A 20,136-nucleotide genomic window follows, 5' to 3' on the forward strand; every position below is an offset into this window, starting at 1 on the left:
AGGTGCCAGGCGCGGGCAGGCGCTGTGGGCCCGGCCAGGCCAGGAGCCGCGGGCCCGGAGCGCCGGTAGGGGGCGCCAGCCCCGCGCCCGCCGCCTCACGGCTCTGCCGCGCCTCCCGACTCGGTGTCGGCCCTGGGGACAGGTCGGTGACAGTCCAATTTTCTGTCCCCCAGGCCCTCCCTCGGGCCAGAAGGAAGCGGGCTGGGCTAATCTAGCTCTGCAGGGAGCTTGACACCAGCCGTGCACACCCCGGTGAAGGCTTCAGCCCGCAGCAGCACCGTGGGTTGCGCTGCCTGTGCTTTGCCAGGCGTCCCTTGCTGACAAGGAAGATCGTGTTTCAAGGCTCAGATTAGGCTGGAAGATTAAATTGTGGTAGCAGCTGCTACTCAAGGGAACAAGGAATAAAATCATTAATTACGGGGACAAAGAAACAAGACACTCTTTCTAGTGTTAGGCTTGCATGTAGCCAGCTCAGAAAGGCACAGGCTAACTTGGGAGACGGAGGAAAATTCATCACAGCCCTGTGACCTCTGCAGCACCCTTCAACATGAAAAGGAAACACTTCCAATTGTCTGTATCAGCATCCTGCAGGAACACTCTGCCTCATGTTTGGAAGGCTTCCTGACTGGGGTATGTCCAGTCATCCCCAATCCTCCCTCCTCACACAAAATACTCAATGTAGAACTATAAACCTCTTAGGAACCCCAGCAAGGGGGTATGGTATGTGGTTTCTGAAGTGAAGTGGTACTCTCAGACGACTCCAAAAGCTGGGACTCCAAGAAAACCAACAGCTATTAAAAGGATTAGCTACACCTTATCCTATGGTAGATGAGAATGTGGAGGTTGGCAGACCAGCCGGTACAGCCAGCAAATTATGTGAAATGGGGTCGGCAGAATCTTCCAAGTAACACTGAGGGGTGCTTACAGCACCAGCTCACAGGATCGCTCTCCCTGGACGAGACAATGGGTGGCACACACAGTTCAACAAACTTGGGACACTGTACCATGAGTAGGTAGCTCTACACCTTCACATGCTCAGGATCATTCCAGTCCAGGTCTTAGTTACTACCAAGTACAATATAGCCATTGCCATCTACTTTTAAAATAGTTTATTTCTGTTCTTAAAATATACATCAGTTTGAAAATCTCAGAAAAAACCCCACATTAGTTACAGATTAACAGTCTGGAGTTGGGACACTGGAACTCAGATGGGCTCAAGGCCCCAGAGCCAATACTGCTGGAGGTGGGCAGGAGTGCAGAGGACACAATGCCCACAGGTCGAGAGAGAGCTCTGCTGCTGCTTGAGGCCACCAGTCCCCCTCAAGCTCTGCCAGCATCCTAATGCTGCAGAGCACAGGTGTCTGGCGAGGTGGTGGGCATACCTTTGCCACCCCTCCCCTTCACTGTTTTGCTTTTCAGTCTACCTTGACCAAAAGCAGAGCGAAGCCAACTCTGTTCAGCACCACCATCAGCAGCAGCTGCCTCAGCAAAAGAGTTCTGTCCACTGCCCAGCATGCCAGGATTCAGGGGAGTTGGGGCTGAGCCCTGGTGGGCAATGCCTCCCCCACTGCAGGCCAGCAGCAGGCTCAGAGCCAGAGCAGCTCACTCAGTGAGCAGCCAACCCCAGGTGACATCTGTGAGGCAGGATCTGACAGCTGCTGCAGATGCAAACCCTCAGCAGTGCTGCAGAAGAACAAAAGAAATGCAGCAGTGGAGTGGCTGATGGTGGCAAACACAAGGACAACCCCCTGACCCTCCACAGCTGGGACAGGGAGATTAACACACTGCAGGCTCAGAGGAGGCTCCCACTCTCAGCCTGTCTGCACAGCAAAACACTGCAGTGAAATACTGAGTCCCACTTCCCCACCAGAGGGTGGCATCCAACTCTACAACTGTTCCAGGTGGGAAACAAGGTGAGTGGGAAACAGGCAGCAGCTCTGCCCAGGGTACATAAAACAACCTACACAGCTTGCCAGAGGCCTGCAGCTCCCCTTCACTGGCCCTGGAGCCTCCAGGCCCAAGCTGAAGCCCTGGCTGGCCCCAGCTACAAGCTGCAAGCCCTTTCCAGAGACAGGGGTTTGGGGAGGGGAGCAGGCCCCCAGACAGCTCTAGGCTGCAAATCTTGATGCAAGCATATGAACAGATGCTCCCTCCTGGAGAGAAGGATGCTCTCCTCCAGCCCAATGAAGAGCCCGCATGGTGTAGGGTGAGAGGACAACACAAACCCAACTCAAAAACCAGACAGCAGGCTGAGGGCAGGGTTGAAGGGGCTATGGTGAAGGGAACTGGGCTGTTCTCTGCCCTGCACTCCCATGGAAACCAAGAAACACCAGACAGACAAGGGCACAGGACAAAATTAAAACAGGAGGCCCGGGCTTTGTAAGCCCTCAAAAAAATACCTACATCTACAGACCTCTCCCCTTCCCTCCCCCCCAACAAGACACTGAGCACACAAGACTGAGAAGAAAAGTCACACAGTATCACACTACGCTAGGAAAAACACGCAGAGAGCCCTAGCCAGGAAGGGAGGCCCCAGAGCCTGGAGCCCCCAGAGAAGGGGCCGTGCAAGGAGCCCTGGTGAAGGGCTGCTGCCGAACCATGAGGTAGTGCATCTGCAGGGAGCAGCTCTGCAGCACGCTGCCCTCGCATCCCTGCTGGCCCTGCACCAAGCCCTTCCCAGAAAATCCGGTAGCATCCTTCACGCCTTGCTTGCCTGGGGCAAAACCTTGTTCTTAAATCTGGAGGGGTTTCTGCAGGCTGGAGGCCAGGATCAGAGGGAAGTGCAGCTCTGATAGCTGAGACTCCTCCACACACCCTCAGTGCAGGCATCAGACCGGCTGCCAACGGCTGTGTCTGTTTATGCGGGGTGGGGGAAAAATAAAACAATACACCCCAAAACCAAAGGCTTGGAAGGAAGAAAGAAGCCCACCCAAGAGCAAAGCATCAGCACCGTTCAAACAAAACAACAGCACAGAGAACAGGGGAAGAGGTGTGAGGGAGGAGACACAAAAACACAAACCCCAGAGCCCAGCAGGCACTGCCTCCCCAAACCACCTCAGCAAGCAGCACCCGTGCCCCACAGCACAGCACCAGCCCCTGCGCACGGCTTCCGTGGGGACCAGGTGCCGAGCCCAGCCATGGAGACACACGACAGCGACCTGCAGAGGCAGATTCTGAAGACCCACCAAGTGGGTGGCTGGGGAAAACAAAACCAGGAGGAAAAGGAGACACCAGCAATCCCAGCTCATCCCCACGGCACACAGCCATCTGCTGGGAGAGTCCCCGTGCCCTGCTCACAGCCGCTGGGGCTCCCAGGGAATCAGACACCACCACACAGGCACTCTGCCCTGTTGGCACAAGTTAAAAGAGAGCAGAGCAGCTGCGGGGAAACAACAAGAGAGCACCCAGAGCCTCAGGTACCTGAGTGGGAAGGGGGATGAGAGCAAAAAGAGGCACAGGCACCAGGACAAGGGGTACCAAGAACTAGCTCTGGTACAGGCACCAGTGTGAGGCTGTGAAGAGAGCTGTGAGTGTGTCGGGGCAGTGGGTGTGCTTCTGCACACTGCGTGTGCTTGTACTGAGGGCCTGAGGTGCCAGGGAAGGGAGATCCCAGCTCTTCCAGGTAGCAAAAGAAGAGAATAAATATAAAACCTCAGAGCAGATTTCCCCTGGGAGGAGGGTACTAAGGGAGTCTTCTCCCTCAGGTGGACTGATGGGGACATTCCACAGCTCCGTTAAGCATGGCTGCTTCTTGCTGTGCCTCAGCTGAGAAGGTTGCCCTGTTCCTGGGCTTGTGTCAGACTGTCTTTGCGATGTAAGTGGTGCACTCCCATCCTCTTGGGGCTGCGGTGCGGCCGACTGAAAGGAGGCTTGACCCTGCCTTCTCCGCTTTCCTCTTGGACACCTCCTTGGCTGCTCTCCTTGTTTCCCTGGAGCAGCATTTCTCTCTCCTCAGCTGGGCTCTCAGGCAAGCCAAGGTCTACATAGTCCTTGTGCTTCTCTGGTGAGGGGCTTTCAGGCTCAGCAGTGCCTCCACCACTTTCAAGCAACAGCTTCTGGGCTTCATCCTGGGAGAAATCTGTACCATAGTCTGAGGAGAAATGGCTCCTGCGGGCTCGGGACTCGGTGCTGTCTGTGTCCACGCTCGAGTCGCGGCTCACGGTCCAGCTGCAGCTCTGTGCAGACTCCTCACCATCCGAGTAAGCTGAGGCTGCCCTACCCAGCTCCTGCATGGAGCGGCTGAACCTCTTCTGGAGCTCGGGGGCCGTGTCACGGCTGAAAGCCGTGCGGTTCATCAGCACTCGCTCTGAGGTGGGGGGCGCCTTATCCACAAACATTCGCTGCCAGTTAGCCAGCAGGTCCTCCTCAGAGCTGGCAGAGCTGGCAAAGGCGCTCGGGATTTGGGGAGGGCTGCTGAATGGGCTGCTCTGGGAAGAGCCGTGAGCCCTGGCTGCTTTGGGGGACTGCTGGCAGGAACAGCTGGAGGCTGAACGGTGCCCTTCGGAAGCGGGGCTGCTGGGGAGCGTCCGGTGCCTGTCGCAGCTCTCATCTTCGCTCTGCACCAGGCTGAGGGAGATGGCCTGGCGTGTAGCATACGTACAGTTGGGCAGGGGGCTGTTCTTCGGGATCCTTACCTTGTCCTCAGAGAACTCGATCACTTTGCGCCCTGGGTACATAGGATGGGGAGGTGAGGGAGTAGGGTATGGGCTTAGCTTCTCAAAGGCAGGCACCTCCTCAGGCACACTTTCCACACTACTCTGTGGCTTGCAGCCACCATTCTGCTGTTTCCCTGCATCTCCTCCCTCCTTCCCCATCTGCCCTGCACTGTTGCAGGCATCAGGAAGGGCTCCGCTCATGTCCACATGCACAAAGACATCCTCAGCCATGGGACAGCTGCCACTGCTAGACTTGGCTGAATTCAGAACCAGAGATTCTGGTTTCTCCAAGACTCTGGCGATGACTGAGGTGGGCACAACATCAGACGGAGCCAAGGTGTGGGCTGCCTCTTGGCCAGGGCCTGCAGACTCCTGTGCGCTGTGCAAATGCTTATTCACCATGTCCTGCAGCTCATAGGGAAGCTAGGGAGAAGGAAAATTACATTAGAAGGGGGCTGCTATGCAAGTAATTTAGTTTCATATAATCTGCCTTTTCCAACCAACCTACATGTGTATTTTGCAGTCATTATCTTCACCCTAACATTCACCTACCTTGCCTTCAGAAGGGTATCTTTTTTCAAAGCAAACCTGCCCCATGAGTGACTTACAAGGCTCTCTGGCTGTCACAGCAGCCATGCTTCTAGGCCACGGTTCACAGGCCCCATGTGGCAAAGCAAACAGGTAAAGACAGCACATGGGCTCAATCTCACATGCCTGTGAGCACAGAGAAAAGGCCCAGCCAGCACATGCTAGGAAGGAGTCTATTGATCTGTGGAAAATCAGCGGGTGGTTGCACAGAAGTGACTGTACAGCCCCCGCTGCCGAGATCCACAGTGCTCCCTGAATGCATAATTGCAGCCATGTTGCCTTGGCAGCCTGCCCACAGACCAGGATCGATGCCTTCCTGTGTTCCTACCAACTCCAACACATCACCCCGCTCCCTCACTCTCTCCATTTCAGAGAGACAAACACAGGGCTTATTACCAAAGTTGCTGGACTGGAGTCTCACTGGGGGTAAGCACTACCCCTCATCCTACAAATGGGCACTATGGCTCTCCCCACTGCTCTGCCAAGCTGCCCTCACCTGGGTCACCACAGGCAAGCGAAGCACAGAGAGCGGCGGTCCCCAAGCCACTCAGTGGCACAGCGAGGTCTGTCCCATCACAGAAGGAAACTGCAACCACATCTGGGCATGCAAGGCACACTGCATAACAACAGCTGGCTGTGAGGCAGGCTGTGTGCACAGCTGCTCAGCACCAACCCCCCTCCAGTGGCAGCCATGTGGAACACAGTGCTTTGGGGGGCAGAATTCAAAAGCTCCAGAGAGGGGGGACAGCTGGGAGAGAGGTCAAGGTTACCCCAGCAGTAACTGATACACTGACCTCAAGAGTGCTAATTTGAGACACAATGGGGGAGGGTGACAAAGTGGTCACCGGCTAATTTAAAAAAGACAAGCATGTAGTTTTGCTGAGAGGAACACAAGAAGGGACAGAGACTAGAGGTACGGCAAAGAGCGAGCTGGGCTAAGGGCCTGGACAATACTTTCAACCAAAGAACTGATGCTACTAATGTGAAAGGAGATGAGAGCAGGATGAGCCGAGCTGCCTGCACCCTCATCCCTCCCCACAGGGGGCAGTGAGTTTCTAGGCCCTCTGAGCAGCTTCTCCTGCTCAGGGGGCCTAGAAAACCCTGAAAACCCTCACACATTTTTTCCTCAGAGAGTAAGTGTCATCGGGTCAGACTACTGCTGCTTCTTATGAGCAGTATGACCCTTCCATGTGGCCACGAGAGGAAGGAAAAAAAATGGAGCAGAGCAAGAGAGAGGTCTGTCCTCCTGCCAGCTACCAGCATGCACCCAGCAGACTATCAAGTTCAAGGTTATTGTGCTTTTTATAACAGCTCCTGGCTGAACTGTGAAATGAAGCTCTCATGAAAGAGGAGCTGGCAGAAGCTCTGTGCTGCCTTCTCAGTGGGAGTGGGAACAAGAACCTCCCCCCACCTCTGAGACTGAAGGATGAGAGGCCAGCAGCCCTGTGGAGAAAGCTGGAGAAAGCAAAATGCAGTCAAAGCCCACAAGCCCTGCTTCCCCACCTCAGCAGGATTACTACTCACATCAGCAAACTTGTGGTTCCTGAAGTGCGACTTGTTACACTTGAGCAGCTGTACTGCAAGGTTACAGTCCTGTCGATAGCGTTCCTGCAACAGAGGGCACAGGTGTGCAATACTGTCAAGCTCACCCAAACTCTGACCCAAAAAGGCACCAACTGACCAGATACCGTTTGAACAGAAGCCAGAAGAGGCATCTGATGAATCCTTCATGAGGGCACTGCCATTCCCTTCTCCCCATACTTTTATGTATTTTGGTACAACTCAGCCCTTTCAACTCTAGTCCTTGTTCCCGGCATATCCTCTGTCAGCGTATCAAGCCCCACACCCTCTGGGGATTTTAACCATCCCCAAAATCCCACCTTTTCTCTCCCATCCCACAGTTCAGCTATATCTAATGATGCAAACAGACTGGAAGGAGTTGAGAGCTGTTAATAGAGACAAGCACTGGATCCAGGAACTTTTATATTAATGGTGTAGAAAAGGCATCAACTCCCTCCTAGCTCTGGAGTGAATGACCCCTCCTTAGGTACAGCCCAGACTCAAGTCAAACCCTAAGCTTAAAAGAGCAAATACATCAAACTTGAAGATCCATTCTTCCCTGTTCTACCCCTCAGACCCTCTTCTGTCTGTCTGTCCCTGCTATCCTGTACAGCTCCTGCACTTCCATACACAATGGAGTCATTCATGTGCTCCTTTACACTAATGCCTTTGGACAAAAGGAGAAGTCCACACCTCCCACACTTTCACAGCCATTTGCAGAATAACACTTACATTGAGTTCCTCCAGCTTATTGATGGTGGTTTTGGCATCAAGCAATTTATTAGTGAGCTCTACAATCTCCCAGTCCAGCGTCTTGCGGTCCATTTCCGCCTTTTTAATCTGGGATGCAAGAATACCAGGTTTAAAACTTCCTAGCACAGAACCTGGCTTTACCACCCACCTCAGCCCAAGCATAGCACAATGACATGTTCAGCTGGGATACAAAAAACTTCCAGACAGATAGACAGACAGACAGACAAGGGAGACAACCCTCTTCAAAGGAAGGTGATTCCAGAAGCCAAATGGGACCAGCTGCTCTGCTAGCTACAGAGACAAGAGGTTGAGTCAGAACCTCCTTAATGCAGTATCTCTTCTTGCAGCATCAGCATGTTTTCTCTCTGTCCCTGGTTCCCATGGTGCCTCACAAAAAGCTAGTGGTTTTGAGCAATCAATCCCAACCTGCCACTGAAAGCAAAGACCTCTGAGATTGGGACACCCAGTCCTCCTTCCTGGGGAAACCAAAACAAGAATATTGCCTGAAAAGATCCAACAGTCAATACTGAATGGACAAAAGGGGGGAGGCACCATCTCGCAAGAGTTTAAGCCTTGCTCTAGTAAGTAAAAGGACTCATGGCTCCATTTGAAGTTCAGCCGATGTCCTCCATAAAGCAGGGAACCTTGCCTCTTCAGACTCCCTAACAGTTCAGGTAGAGGGCTGCCAGAGACTCAGATGTAACAGCAAAGGGGGACAACAGCTCAGAACAACCAAGCTGTCACTGTCTCAAGAAGTTCTTCCAAACTGCCCAAGGGTGCTGTGAGGCTGTGACCAGCAGGGCCAGCTGTGCATCACGGGTACAGCACAGCAAGAGGCAAGCGGATAGGGGAGCCAGTACTTCACTGGTGTGCAGTCTCTTCAGGCACCAGCACAACCAATAATTGGTGGTGAATATTAACCTAAGAAATTCAAGTTCTAGAACCAAAGAAATCTCATTCTGGGCTACACAGAGGCAATCAGCACCTCAGCTATTTGACTTGCCTGCTCACAGCTCAGAAGGGGAAGGAAAGGGAGCAAACAAGGCTCACAGCCATCCACACCTTATGCAGTGCTGCAGCTTATGGGCACCACTTCCCAACATGTCATGCTCCAGCTGGCTCAGAGTCAAACACTCCTAAGATGGAGCCCTGCAAGCTAGGACCTGCTGTATCTGCGGGCAGCTGCTGGATACCAGGTGAGCCCTTGGCTGGACGAGGGCTGGGGCCCCTCCATCTGAGATGGGGTATGTGGGATTGACAATGAGACCAACAGGCTGAGACACGTAAAGAGGAAAAAGGAAAAACACACAAACGAAAAGACGCAACTGCAAAAATCCAGCTTTGGCTGAGAGAGGCCTGAGAGGTGAGTGCGCCCAGAGTGTGCCAGCGGCAGCGTGGGGAGGAGAAAGAGAAAGAGAGGGGGAGGGAGAGAAAAGAAACAGCCATGAGTGTTATGAATGCGCACAACAGACATACACGCACATTGGCTCTGCTCTGACTGCCCCCATCCTCCCAGGACGACCACCCCTGACACATCCCTGGCACTCTGAGAGGGACTGAAGCAACATGACGGAATACCATGCAATTATGTTGTGAGGAACCAAAGCTCTCGTGCATGACCAAGTACAGGCTCAGTAAATCAAGAAAACCACTCATGACACCAGCCAGAATGGGGAGTAGATGATCATGGCCAGAATCTCACCCCTCACCCAACTTGCCACATCTGCTGGGTAAAGACAGGGCCCCTTCCCCCACCTGCTCCTAACACACACTGGTCTCTTCCACCTCATCTCTCTAGTGACTTAATAGGGCACTCACCAGGGCATGCAGCTTCTCCTCCAGGTCTTGGTTGGTTCTTTGAGAAGCAGTGTAGCTGTTCTGCAACCTACGGAAACAAGTTTGTATGCTTGGGAATGGATTTCAGGCACTTACTCAAGTTGGCTCCATAGGTGCCAAGAAAACCACCAACTCCGGAACTCAGAAAGACTGCTACTAAGTCAACCAAGCATATTAACTATGCCTCACTTCTGACACATGATGGCTTTCAGACCCCAAGTTACTGGAAGCAAGATGAGGCTGGCAGGGTGAAAGGATCCTGCAGGAGGGGATGTAGATGACTTTGGAGGACTCCTCTGAGCTATGTCATATCTAAGCTCATGTCAGTGACTGGCACTGATTTTTAACTGAGGTACTTTTCAGGTAAAGCAATGATGCATTTTCTTGCAGCCACCAGTGGCTTTTTTTGCACGCATGCTTACATCCAACAGATGAAGAACTCCCTGTCATCAGCCTTTCATGCTGGCAGCATTCCTACACTGTACCTGGGAAGAAATCATGGCTGCAGAGTCTTTATCTCCCCTAGAGTCTGCAGGTGCACCTTTTCAAGGATGCAGCACACCTTTGATTTGCACAACAGGGCACAACCTGCTCACGCCAGCTGAGGGAATCTTTGGTGTGAGGGATCTTTCTAATTTTACCCCTCTCATTTTCTTTGTCGTACCTACGGAATTTGTCCTTGAACTTCTCCAGCTCCTCACGGTTCTGGCCCAGTTCCATCTCCAGGTAGTCCTGACCTGACTCCAGTTCCCTCTCCATTGCCTCCATTTTGTTAGTCACGTATGTCAGCCGGCGGCGAAGCTCCTCATTCTCATGCTGCAGTAGCCTGGGGCAGGAACCAGGAGCAAGGAACCACTGAGTGCACAGGGAGGATTCCACACCAGCACCCCCACCCCACTGCCCTGCACCAGGGCCCAAGAGCCCTCACAGGGGCCCCAGGAAGTCAGGAACTGAAACCTCAGGAGACTCCAATGTGTGAAGCAAGAGGTACATCTCTGTCAGGACAGACAGACAAACACTCTTGGAGCAGAGGCAAAGAAGTCCATGCCAGCTGGCCAGCCATGGCTCCCAGCTCCCTCTCGGGTTACAGTGCTTGCACAAAGACAGATGAGCTGCACAGCTCCAGTGTCCCTCACTGATGAACGAAAAGCAATCAATAATTTATCCCAGTCCAGGATGGATGAATAGAAGGGAAAAATCCTCTTTCCACCTCTGTTAAAGACTTCATCTACTTTCTGTCACACCCACCAACTCCTCTGCCTGCATCTGCACTGGGGATCCATGTTCCCTCCTCCTCCAGCAGGAGGGACACACAAGGCACAGGTTGGCAAGGGACAGACCAAAGCTCTGCCCACACGGCCCCAGGAAGACTGAAGATCTGAGAGGAGCCTGCAGGGCCAGTCAGCTTCACTGCACAGGTGGCACAAGCAGGATGTGAGGAATCAGCACCCACACAGTTGCAGTATGACAGGCATAAAGGGGGAGCAGGACACTTACTTCATCCTTTCTGCATCCGTCAAGGGTTCCTGCACAGGGAAGAAAACAGCTGTGAGATTCTTTTAGAAGAGGAGTTGGTCTCTCACACTGTCCTAAAAGGCAGTCTTGGTTGCTAAACCCTAGCTGTGACTCCTCCTCCCCTGCTCTGACAGTTCATCTAGTCAAGCTTAGAACTACAAGGATTTGTACACACTGCTGAGCTGTGTAGGAGACTAGAAACCACCACACAAGTTAGGTAACTTTACCCTACCATGGTGCAACCTCAGCATCTCTTTGGTAACATCACCACCTTAGCAGGTCTTTCAGCTTCCTCCACATCCACAGCTGGTGGGCAGCAGGAATCTCACAGGCCAGATACACAGGATTCACTAGTCACCACAGCAATCACTTGTGGGGCCCTGAAGCCCCATAAAAATCATGAGTGAGAATCATTTGGGAGCTGAAAAATGTGGCTACCAATTATATGGCCCAGATTGTGCTGCAAAAAAAGGTTTTTTTCTGCAGACCTGAAACCAGCCACTGTAACTATACTGGGATAGCAGAAGAAACACTAAAGGTCAGTAAAAGAAAATGTTATGGGCAAGATCCCCAGAGATAGCTGGAGCAGGGCCCTGCAGAACAAGGAGGCAGAGAGCAGTGACAAGAGCACACAGCTCAGCTATTCTGAACTAACTCCCTGTGCTAACCCATGAGATGGCTGCTGCCTGCCAGGATGGCTGGGAGATAATTAACTAGCAGTAGAAACAACTTTTTTTGTGAAAGCCAAGACTCTGACCATTCTAACAAAGTCCAAACTGCCCATGGATTATTTCTGGTGCTTGATACCAGAAGCACTTCACAAACCCAAGTGCAGTCGCACTTCAGACAGCCTATTAAGTGTCACAGTCAGCTCTGGGCTGAGAGACCATGTCAGACAGCCAAGCTGCTAACAATTCTATTAAGTAAATCATCCCAGTTCTGGTCCTAAGACATCATGAGGCTGCTATCTCCATTAATTCACACTTCAAAATAATGGTCTTTAACACCTGCATACACCCTCCTGTTCCTAAGGGCAAAGCATCAATCCATTTTTTTCTTACCTCCTGACTCCACATGGCAATCAGTTAATTCACACAGAATTATCTAGCAACTCCTCCCCTGCCCCCACAAATACACAAACAGCAGATGATAGTGACCAGGCAAAGGGGATAATGTGATTCTTATTCATACAAGCTAATGGCATTGCCTCAAAGGAGGGTAGAGAAAAGAGGAGAAAGCTTAAAGGACCTGAAACAGCCATTATACAAAGATCAAGTACCCTGAGGCAGCCAGGCACTGGACACACACAAAGCACTAGGAACATCCCAGCACCTCCTGTCAGCTGAGCTGCCTGCCTCCTGCACACATCTACTACTCAGCAGCCTGAAGGGCCTCTAACCAGCAAACACCTGGGAAGTTTGCAGTGGGGAGAAAGCACCAGTTTCTACCTTCCTTACCTCCTGGGGCCAAAGGGAAGCTGGTTACTCCCAGGAAGATATACCCAACCTCTAGCACAGCCATGAGTGGCACCCACAAGAGAGTAACCTCTGGTGATTAAGCACCCACAACATGAGGCCTGCTCTCACTCTCTGCCCTGGCATTCCAGACTAGATGAGATCCAGGTAGGGGTTTGGCCTTTGTGAGAGCCCTGCCTGCAAGTCGGTGACCCTGGCACCTACCTTGTTTAGTGCCAGGTTGAAGCAAGGGGAGGATCTAGATGGGGTAGGCCCCTCCTCCCGACTCCAGCATGTTGGAGTGGAGCAGGATCCTTTCTCTGGGTAGTTCGGCTCCACTGTACGCTTCTGCCCAAGCTTAGCACACTGATGCTGTGGCTGTAATAGCTGTGAACAAGGACTGCTTTCATCCCTTCTGCCCTCTGCACTGCTTTTCCATGAAGACAGTGAATGCTGCTGCCCAGAGGATGTCCCTGCCAGCCCCACGTCTGCCAGCTGCTGCAGCTCATACTGACATAGATCTACTACCCTTCTCTCCAAGGAAAGGAGTTTTCCCTTACTGTCCTTCCTCCCAAGGGCAGGTTTCTTTCTTAGTCTGGAAGCTCTCTCAGCTTCCTCAGCATACTTTCTCTGGCCTGAAGCCAGTCCCAGCCCCTCACTTTTCTTTTCTGCTTTTCTTCTGCTTGGGCAGGGGGATCTTTCAGTTGCATGCTTGGTTTTGACCCCTTTTAGGCGACCTTCCCCTTGGCCTTCTGGCACGGAGCTTCTGGGGAAACGGGGAGAGTTCTGGTCTTGTTCTGCTCCCCTGGTCTCTCCCAGTGAGCGCAAGCGGTTGGGACTCAGCACCCGCTGGGTAATCTCATCCAGGAATTTGGAGAACTGCAGTTTTTCCTCTGTGAGCTTCCCCCTGCGCTTGACAGAGCCAGCAGCCCTGCTGCTGCTTTGCTCCAGGGAGCGCTTCTCCCCAGGGCTGAGGCAGAGCTCAGGATCACTGTATTTGCGTGAGCCACGGCCGTGGCAAAGCGTCTCTACTGAGCGGGACTTGCACAAGCTCTCGGGGCATGAGCCAGTCATGTTGGTCTGCTTCAGGATCCCTTTGAGAGGCAGGTGTGTAGAGGAGACACGAAACTTCCTCGGTGTCAGGACTTCAGGAGGCTCTTTAAATATAAGTGAGCGTTCCAGGCTTCTGCTCTTGAAGGAGCAAGTGGGATGGTGCCTTTCATCTCCAGACACCAGAACTGTCTCCATGCTACGGCTCACAAATTTGCTGCGGTGCCCACGACTGCGGTTCGGGCACCGCTTCCCACTTCGCTGCCCCATCTTCCCACCACGCTGAAGCGCTGCAGAGGCAGTCTGGCTCTTGACGTTCAACTCTGCTCTGCACCCTGCCACTTCCTTCTCACTGCTGGACTCCAGCGACCACGATGAGGAGAAGTTCAGGTTGCAAACCTCAAACCCCTCTGCCTGCTCGAGCTGGCCTGCCTCGGTGTAACTAAACCCTATTTGCTGGTGCAATGGTGTTAAGCCCTTTGTCACCCGGCAAGTTGTTACCTGACTCTGCTCAGCCAAGATCACTCCATCCTGGTCGTCGCGAATGATGGGCACCTCGTGCCGGATTTCGCGGTGCTGCGGGGGCGCCTTGCGGTAAGGCTTCTTTGCCGGGGCCGTGCTCGACATCCTCCCACCTGCGTGGCTCCCAAAGCGGGTCACCTACCAACAGCAGAAAGGGCACACAAGAGAGAGTCACGGCTGCTCCATCCAACCCTAGAAGTGACCCAGCAGGAATGTGGCTCCCCTGGAGTCCCAGAGCAGGTCCCCATGCAGAGTGCTAATAGAGCAGGTAAAGGATGTAGCCACAAGCCTTGAGCAGCAGCTGCAGGAGAGGGAGCAAAGTAAGAGGCAGCTGTGTCCTTCTCCCAGCTAGTGAGAGCAGAGGGCTGGCACATCCTCTCCCCCCTCTACACACGCTCACTCACGTAGTTGTGTGTCCGGATTATATATAGCAAATGAGAACAGACCTCACAGCAGCATATTGATTAGGCTCTTTAGGAAAGGCCTTTTTCAATATGGAAACTGCAAGCCTTACAGGCAGCACTGACAGCTGGAGCAGGAGTTATTGATCATGTCCTGTCACTGTCAGCAGGGACTATGTGGGAGGAGACTTTAGCCATTAAAGAGCCCAGAATTTTTTGGCGTACACTGGGACCAGTGCAACAGATCACAGGAGATTTGTTAGAAGGAGAACTGATTACTCTGGCAGAAAAGACAAAGACAACCTCCAAGTCACAGGTGGCATCAAATTAGGGAGTAGCAGTTTTGACCCCTTGGTACTTAAGGCCAGATTCTGCAACACATAATCACAGAATGGTTTGGATTGGAAAGGACCTTAAAGATCACCTCATTCCAACCCCCCTGCCATGGACAGGGACATCTTCCACTAGATCAGATAGCTCAGAGCCCCATCCACTGGCCTCGAACCTCCAGGGATGAGGAGTTCACAACCTCTCCAGGCAACTGTTCCAGTGCCTCACCACCCCTAGAGGGAATAAGTGCACATATGCAGACATGCAGCTGTACCACTAGTGGAAAGATTAGTTCCTTCACCCTAGCTATGCTGGGATTCTTCCTGCTGCAGGAACAGTACAAGAGCAAAACATAGGGTAGAAGAAAAGCAGCTGTCTTGTACACAACACAGCCTTCTTTCCATCTTCTAGGTCTGCAGTTGAGGGCAGGAAGACTTCCCCACAAGCAGCCAAAATGTCAACCACTCTGTTGTACACAAGACAAGAAGTCTCAGAGCTATCAAGCAGGTCCTGCAGAGCCCAGTTCCAGACTTTCCTCAGTGACAACATACGCATCATTCATAGTTGTCCTGTATTTGGAGTAAGTGCCCAATTCTCATTCCCCTTGCAAGACCCTTACACCCAGCAAGCCCAGCATCTCTGCAATCCTCAGCACCTGACCTGCAGCCCTTCGAAGTGCAGGACCTGTGTCCACTCAGATCACGCCCTCTCCCCACCTGCACAAGCAGGGCCACACAAGCCCCTTTCACATACCTGCAGTCGATGGCTGCCACGGGGCCTGTGACCCAGCAGACTTCATTTGCTTTGTGTGTAGGACAGTGGAGTTTTACATGGTAATGGTCTAACAGAGCCTTGAGAATTCTCCCCAGTTCTTATCCTCAAGAATTCTCTCCAATTCTCATCTAGCTGCCTCTTTTGACACCCAGACTGAGTCCCCTGAGAGGAAGGCAAGTGGGAGGTGTCTGCACCAAGCACAGAGCACTCCCAAGCCATAACAGGCTTTACACTTCACAGGTACATTTGCAAACCATCCTTCACTCTGCTATAAACACAAGCTCACAAAAGTTTCTCAAACCTTTCCACAAACACAAACAACTTCCTAGGACTAACCTGTAAATCTCTCTATCAGAATGCTGGGAACTTCCCTTTGCTGCAGTCAGTCCCTCAAAGTCCCTTCTCCTAAAAAGATGCAGAGATCTCCAATATTTTAGAAAAATTACATCCATAATACTGAATGCACATTTCACTGCATCCCTAAGCGAAACAGATAGGTCTGCGTTGTGGTGTTAAACTGCATCAGGTCTGATTTGCTGGGAAGACATTTCTCTTTTTCAAAAAGAAAAGCCAGAAGAAGCTTTGTAAATGGCCCGCTATCAAACAGGTGGTCTAGGGGACTGTTCTCTCAATTTCTGACAGGCTAAGGACAGGAGATGTGCATGAAGATATGCCCAGCTGAAATCACAAACATTTCTCTAGTTCATAAGGACATGAGCACTTACCAGCCTGGGCCCAAATTCAAAGCCTCATGAAGCCAGGACACTCACTCAGATGACCTGAGGAAGAAAAACAAATAGCTAAGCAACCACCAAAACAGCCAGCTTGAAATCTCATCCCACAAATATGTAAGGCATAGGGACTATTTATAGCCAAGGACAACTGGGATGGCCACCTCGTTCCAGGTACCTGCCTCAGCCCACATCAGATGATCTGAAAGTAAAGAAAATGAACTTACAAATACCTGGCCACATGGCCCAGCAAGAGCTGGAAAGGCACATGGCTAGGAAATGTAAAGGCACTCAGGCAACTGGAATCACATAAACTCAAAATTCATGAAGCAATGGCTTCAAAGCAACACTGGTTGCAGAAAGGACTAAACAAACCTCCTCTAGAATGGGACCCTCCCAGCTCATCTTCCCTGCCACTGCAGAGGGATGCTAACTGTGAAGCCTTTGGAACAGAAGTTTGGTGATGCTAATAATTATCTCACTCATCCTTTTAAGTCAGTGTTTTTCACCCACAAATGAGCTGGCAATTATCAGGCTTTTGTTTAAGCCAAAACATTTGTGCCTAGAGCTGTGATAACCCACACCTCCACAAGGGAGAGGAAGTCAAGCTATGCTCTGATTGCCATCAAGTAGCATATCATACTCTACCTTGCTGTTAACAGGCTTCTGTAAAACATCCAGCCAACCATGGACACAAAACAGGTTCACAAACAACACTCCTCTCTGGTGTGTTTTCTGCCTGGGGTATTTAACTGGTTTTGCCTGGGATAGAGTTAATTTTCTTCCTAGTAGCTAGTAAGTGTTGTGCTTTGGATTTCAGATAATAATGTTGATAACACACTGATGTTTTAAATGTTGCTAAACAGTATTTACATTAAGGCAAAGATTCTTCAGCTTCTCACCCTATCAGTGAGTAGGCTGAAGAGCACAAGAAGCTGAGAGGTGACATGGCCAGGACAGCTGACCCTCACTGTCCAAAGGGCTGTCCCACAGCATATGGTATCATGGTCAGGATACAAACCAGGGGAAAGGTGGCCACGGGCCACTGCTCAGGAACTGGCTGGGCATTGGTCAGCAGGTGGTGAGCAATTGCACTGTGCATCCCTTGTTTTTTATATTCTACTTATTTTATTATGATCCTCTCCTTTTCTGTCCCATTTAACAGTATCTCAACCAACAAAATTTTACTTCTTCCCAAAATCTCTCCCCATCCCACGGAGGGGTAAGAAGTGAGTCAACGGCTGTGTCATGCTTAGTTGCCAGTGGAAATCAAACACAACAGGTACCCATCACTACAAGAAGAGAATTGGGTTAATCTGGGTTAGTCAGCTGTAAGAGAGTGGCTTTGTAGCCATCACTCTGCCACTGGCATGAGTAAAGCCTTCAGGAAAGCCTTCCTTTCCCTGAAACACTACTGCTGCTACGTTACTTTTTCCATGTCAGTGGCATGAAGCCCTGGGAGGTGGGACAGGAGGCAGGGTGTGGAGCAGCTATACACACGCAGGGAGAATCAGACTGAAGGTGAAAGGAACAAGCAGGAAACCAGGACCATGCAAGATCAGGTTCTGCCAAAACAAACTGAAGAGGTGCCCCAGTGCTGGCCCTGCCCCAACAAGCTGTCTGGCTACTTTCCTTGCTACAATGCTGAGTCGGGTCTCAACTAGCACACGGAAAAACAGCTTCACAACAGCGCAACTGCTCTGTGGGGCAAACTGCAAAGTATGATGGGAGAAAGAGAGGGAGAACGTGCACCTCCAGGAGGGATCAGACCAGCAGAGTTTGAATCTGCTTTCCATCAACTCCCAGCAGAAGCTGGTTCAGCATCATTGCATAACCACCAGCCACATGGCAGACAGACAGAGGTTTCCAGGAACAGCTGCACCCATGGGTCCACGTATGTTTCCATTGCAGCTGTGCTCAGAATGAACTTGCCAGAGGCCTCCCTGTCTCTCAGCACACTGTTCCTCAGGCTCAAACAGAACTCTCCTGCTTCCTACCCTAGAGGCAGCAACTATGCTACCTGCCATCTCATCCCCACTTACCTGGAAAAAACCCCAGGATTTGAAATCTACCCTCATGATCTGAGAATTTCCATAGATAGTTAAAAACTCACAAGGCTGCCAGACAACTTTCCCTCAAACAAGGACTTACAGATCCAAAGTGACGACGTGTCCAAACATTTCTGGTCGTTTGTCTCCGAATCAGCTTTCTCCTGTCAGTATTCAGCAGCATCTGGCCAACAGCTCCTGAAACATGAGAAAGGAAACTTGGTGTCAGTCACTTATCAGCACGAAACATGGAAACAACCAGGCATGCTCAGAGCAACCCATAGCCAGGTGACAGGGCAGAAGTCAACAGCAAACTGCTGCACCACCAGACTACTATCTAATGCCAGGTAAAAGGCCTCCACTGTACAAGCTCCATGCCTTCACTGTATCCCAGAAAGCACAGCTCTTTTAGCCATCTCTCCACCGAGCAGGATGCCTGTGCAGACCAGTACCTGACCTTGGAAAGGCAGCTGGTTTTTCTCCAGGGGTCCCTGCTTCCCCACCTGCATTCCTGTCCACCATGAGGAATGCAGTTACTGTCATTCTGCTCCAACCACTCTTCCACACCAACCTAATTTTGTTTTGCAGACAACCCTGCAGTGAACAGCACAGCAAAGGCCTCCTCATCTACAATACCTGAGCATCTCTTGCTAGCACAGAGTGAGGATCCCAAGGTGGTTCAATTCACCACACCTCTGTTCAGAGAGGAGCAGACACTCTCTGCAGAACAGATGGACCTTGTGCTCCAAAGCAGAAATGGATATAGGTAATATCCAGAAATAGAAGAAGGCACTAATTCTGCTCATCACACTATTCACAAGTCTCTCTCTGAAGGAGCTTGCTGTCAAGTCCACATTAAGACTACCCTGCAGAAGCTCAATTTTAGCCTGGAGCTACAGCAGGAGGCAGCTCTTCAGCTATTTTAATTAGCACTGTAATACAAGAGGAAACTTAAACTCCTGGTTCGTTTTATCCTTTCCACCTCTCATCAGTAATGCTCCTTAACATTTACAGTCCTCTTTCTACCAGTCTGTCACCTGCAGTAGGTTCAATCCTACTGTCTTCTAGCTATTACCCACTGTTGTTCCAGTAGGATTTCTAAGGTCACTGACAATAACAGCTTCACTGGATTGGCTTACAAGGGCCACAAGGCACACACTGACAAAACTCACACAAACTCTTTCTTCACAGGGACACCATGTCCTGGTTACAGCTGGGACAGAGTGAATTGTCTTCCTGGTAGCAGGTACAGTGCTGTGCTTGGGATTTGGGATGAGAATGATGATGGTAACACACTTTGGTTTAGGTGTTGCTATGCAGTGCTTACTCTAACTCAGGGAATTTTCAGTTTCCTGTGCCAGTGACAAGGTGCATGAGAAGCTGGGAGGAAGCACAGTCAGGACAGCTGACCAAGCTCAGAGGGAGCACAGTCAGGACAGCTGACTCAAACCAAGCAAAGGAATATTCCATACTTAATGGCATCATACATGCCATAATGCTCAGTACATAAACTGAGGGGAGCTGCTGGGAAGGGCCAACTGCTGCTTGGGAAGAGGCTGGGCATTGGTCAGCAGGTGGTGACCAATTGCATTGTGCATCCCTTGTTTTTCTTGGGTTTTATTCCTCTCTCCCTCTCTCCATTACAACCTCTCGCCATTATAATTGTTATTATATTTTACTTTATTTGAATTATTAAACAGCTCTAATCCCAACCCACAAGTTTTAATCTTTTCCAGTTCTCTCCCCCATCCCCCTGGGGACAGAGGGGAGAGTGACCAAGTGGCTGCGTGGTACTTGGCTGCCAGCTGGGATTAACCACAACAGTGCCAGAGTGCAGCTGCACAGGCAGCACACAAGCCTGACTCCAGCTGACTTTAGCAGAGAGCATCCCTCAGTGTAAAATCCACTTGCAGGGTAGC

At 51.4% G+C, this 20,136-nt stretch overlaps 1 protein-coding gene across 4 annotated transcripts in view; it reads right to left on the bottom strand.

Moving 5' to 3' along the window:
- Window positions 1-1,094: 1,094 nt before the first annotated feature.
- The window catches only part of TJAP1 (tight junction associated protein 1), a 40,149-nt gene continuing 21,107 nt past the window's right edge, over window positions 1,095-20,136 (bottom strand). For 3 of the 4 annotated variants that reach the window (XM_064708705.1, XM_064708704.1, XM_064708706.1), the window contains 10 exons: window positions 18,321-18,415; window positions 16,164-16,217; window positions 13,913-14,071; window positions 10,890-10,918; window positions 10,057-10,218; window positions 9,375-9,441; window positions 8,883-8,912; window positions 7,536-7,643; window positions 6,768-6,851; window positions 1,095-5,078 (listed from right to left, as the gene is read on the bottom strand). In XM_064708705.1, the coding sequence (XP_064564775.1) occupies window positions 3,762-5,078; window positions 6,768-6,851; window positions 7,536-7,643; window positions 8,883-8,912; window positions 9,375-9,441; window positions 10,057-10,218; window positions 10,890-10,918; window positions 13,913-14,038 (1,923 nt within the window). In that variant the 5' untranslated portion in view covers window positions 14,039-14,071; window positions 16,164-16,217; window positions 18,321-18,415 and the 3' untranslated portion in view covers window positions 1,095-3,761. The remainder of the gene's footprint in view (window positions 5,079-6,767; window positions 6,852-7,535; window positions 7,644-8,882; window positions 8,913-9,374; window positions 9,442-10,056; window positions 10,219-10,889; window positions 10,919-13,912; window positions 14,072-16,163; window positions 16,218-18,320; window positions 18,416-20,136) is intronic. The other variant, XM_064708707.1, reaches the window with a different exon arrangement.

Source organism: Zonotrichia leucophrys, chromosome 3 (genome assembly GCF_028769735.1).
Source record: "Zonotrichia leucophrys gambelii isolate GWCS_2022_RI chromosome 3, RI_Zleu_2.0, whole genome shotgun sequence".
NCBI lineage: Eukaryota > Metazoa > Chordata > Aves > Passeriformes > Passerellidae > Zonotrichia > Zonotrichia leucophrys.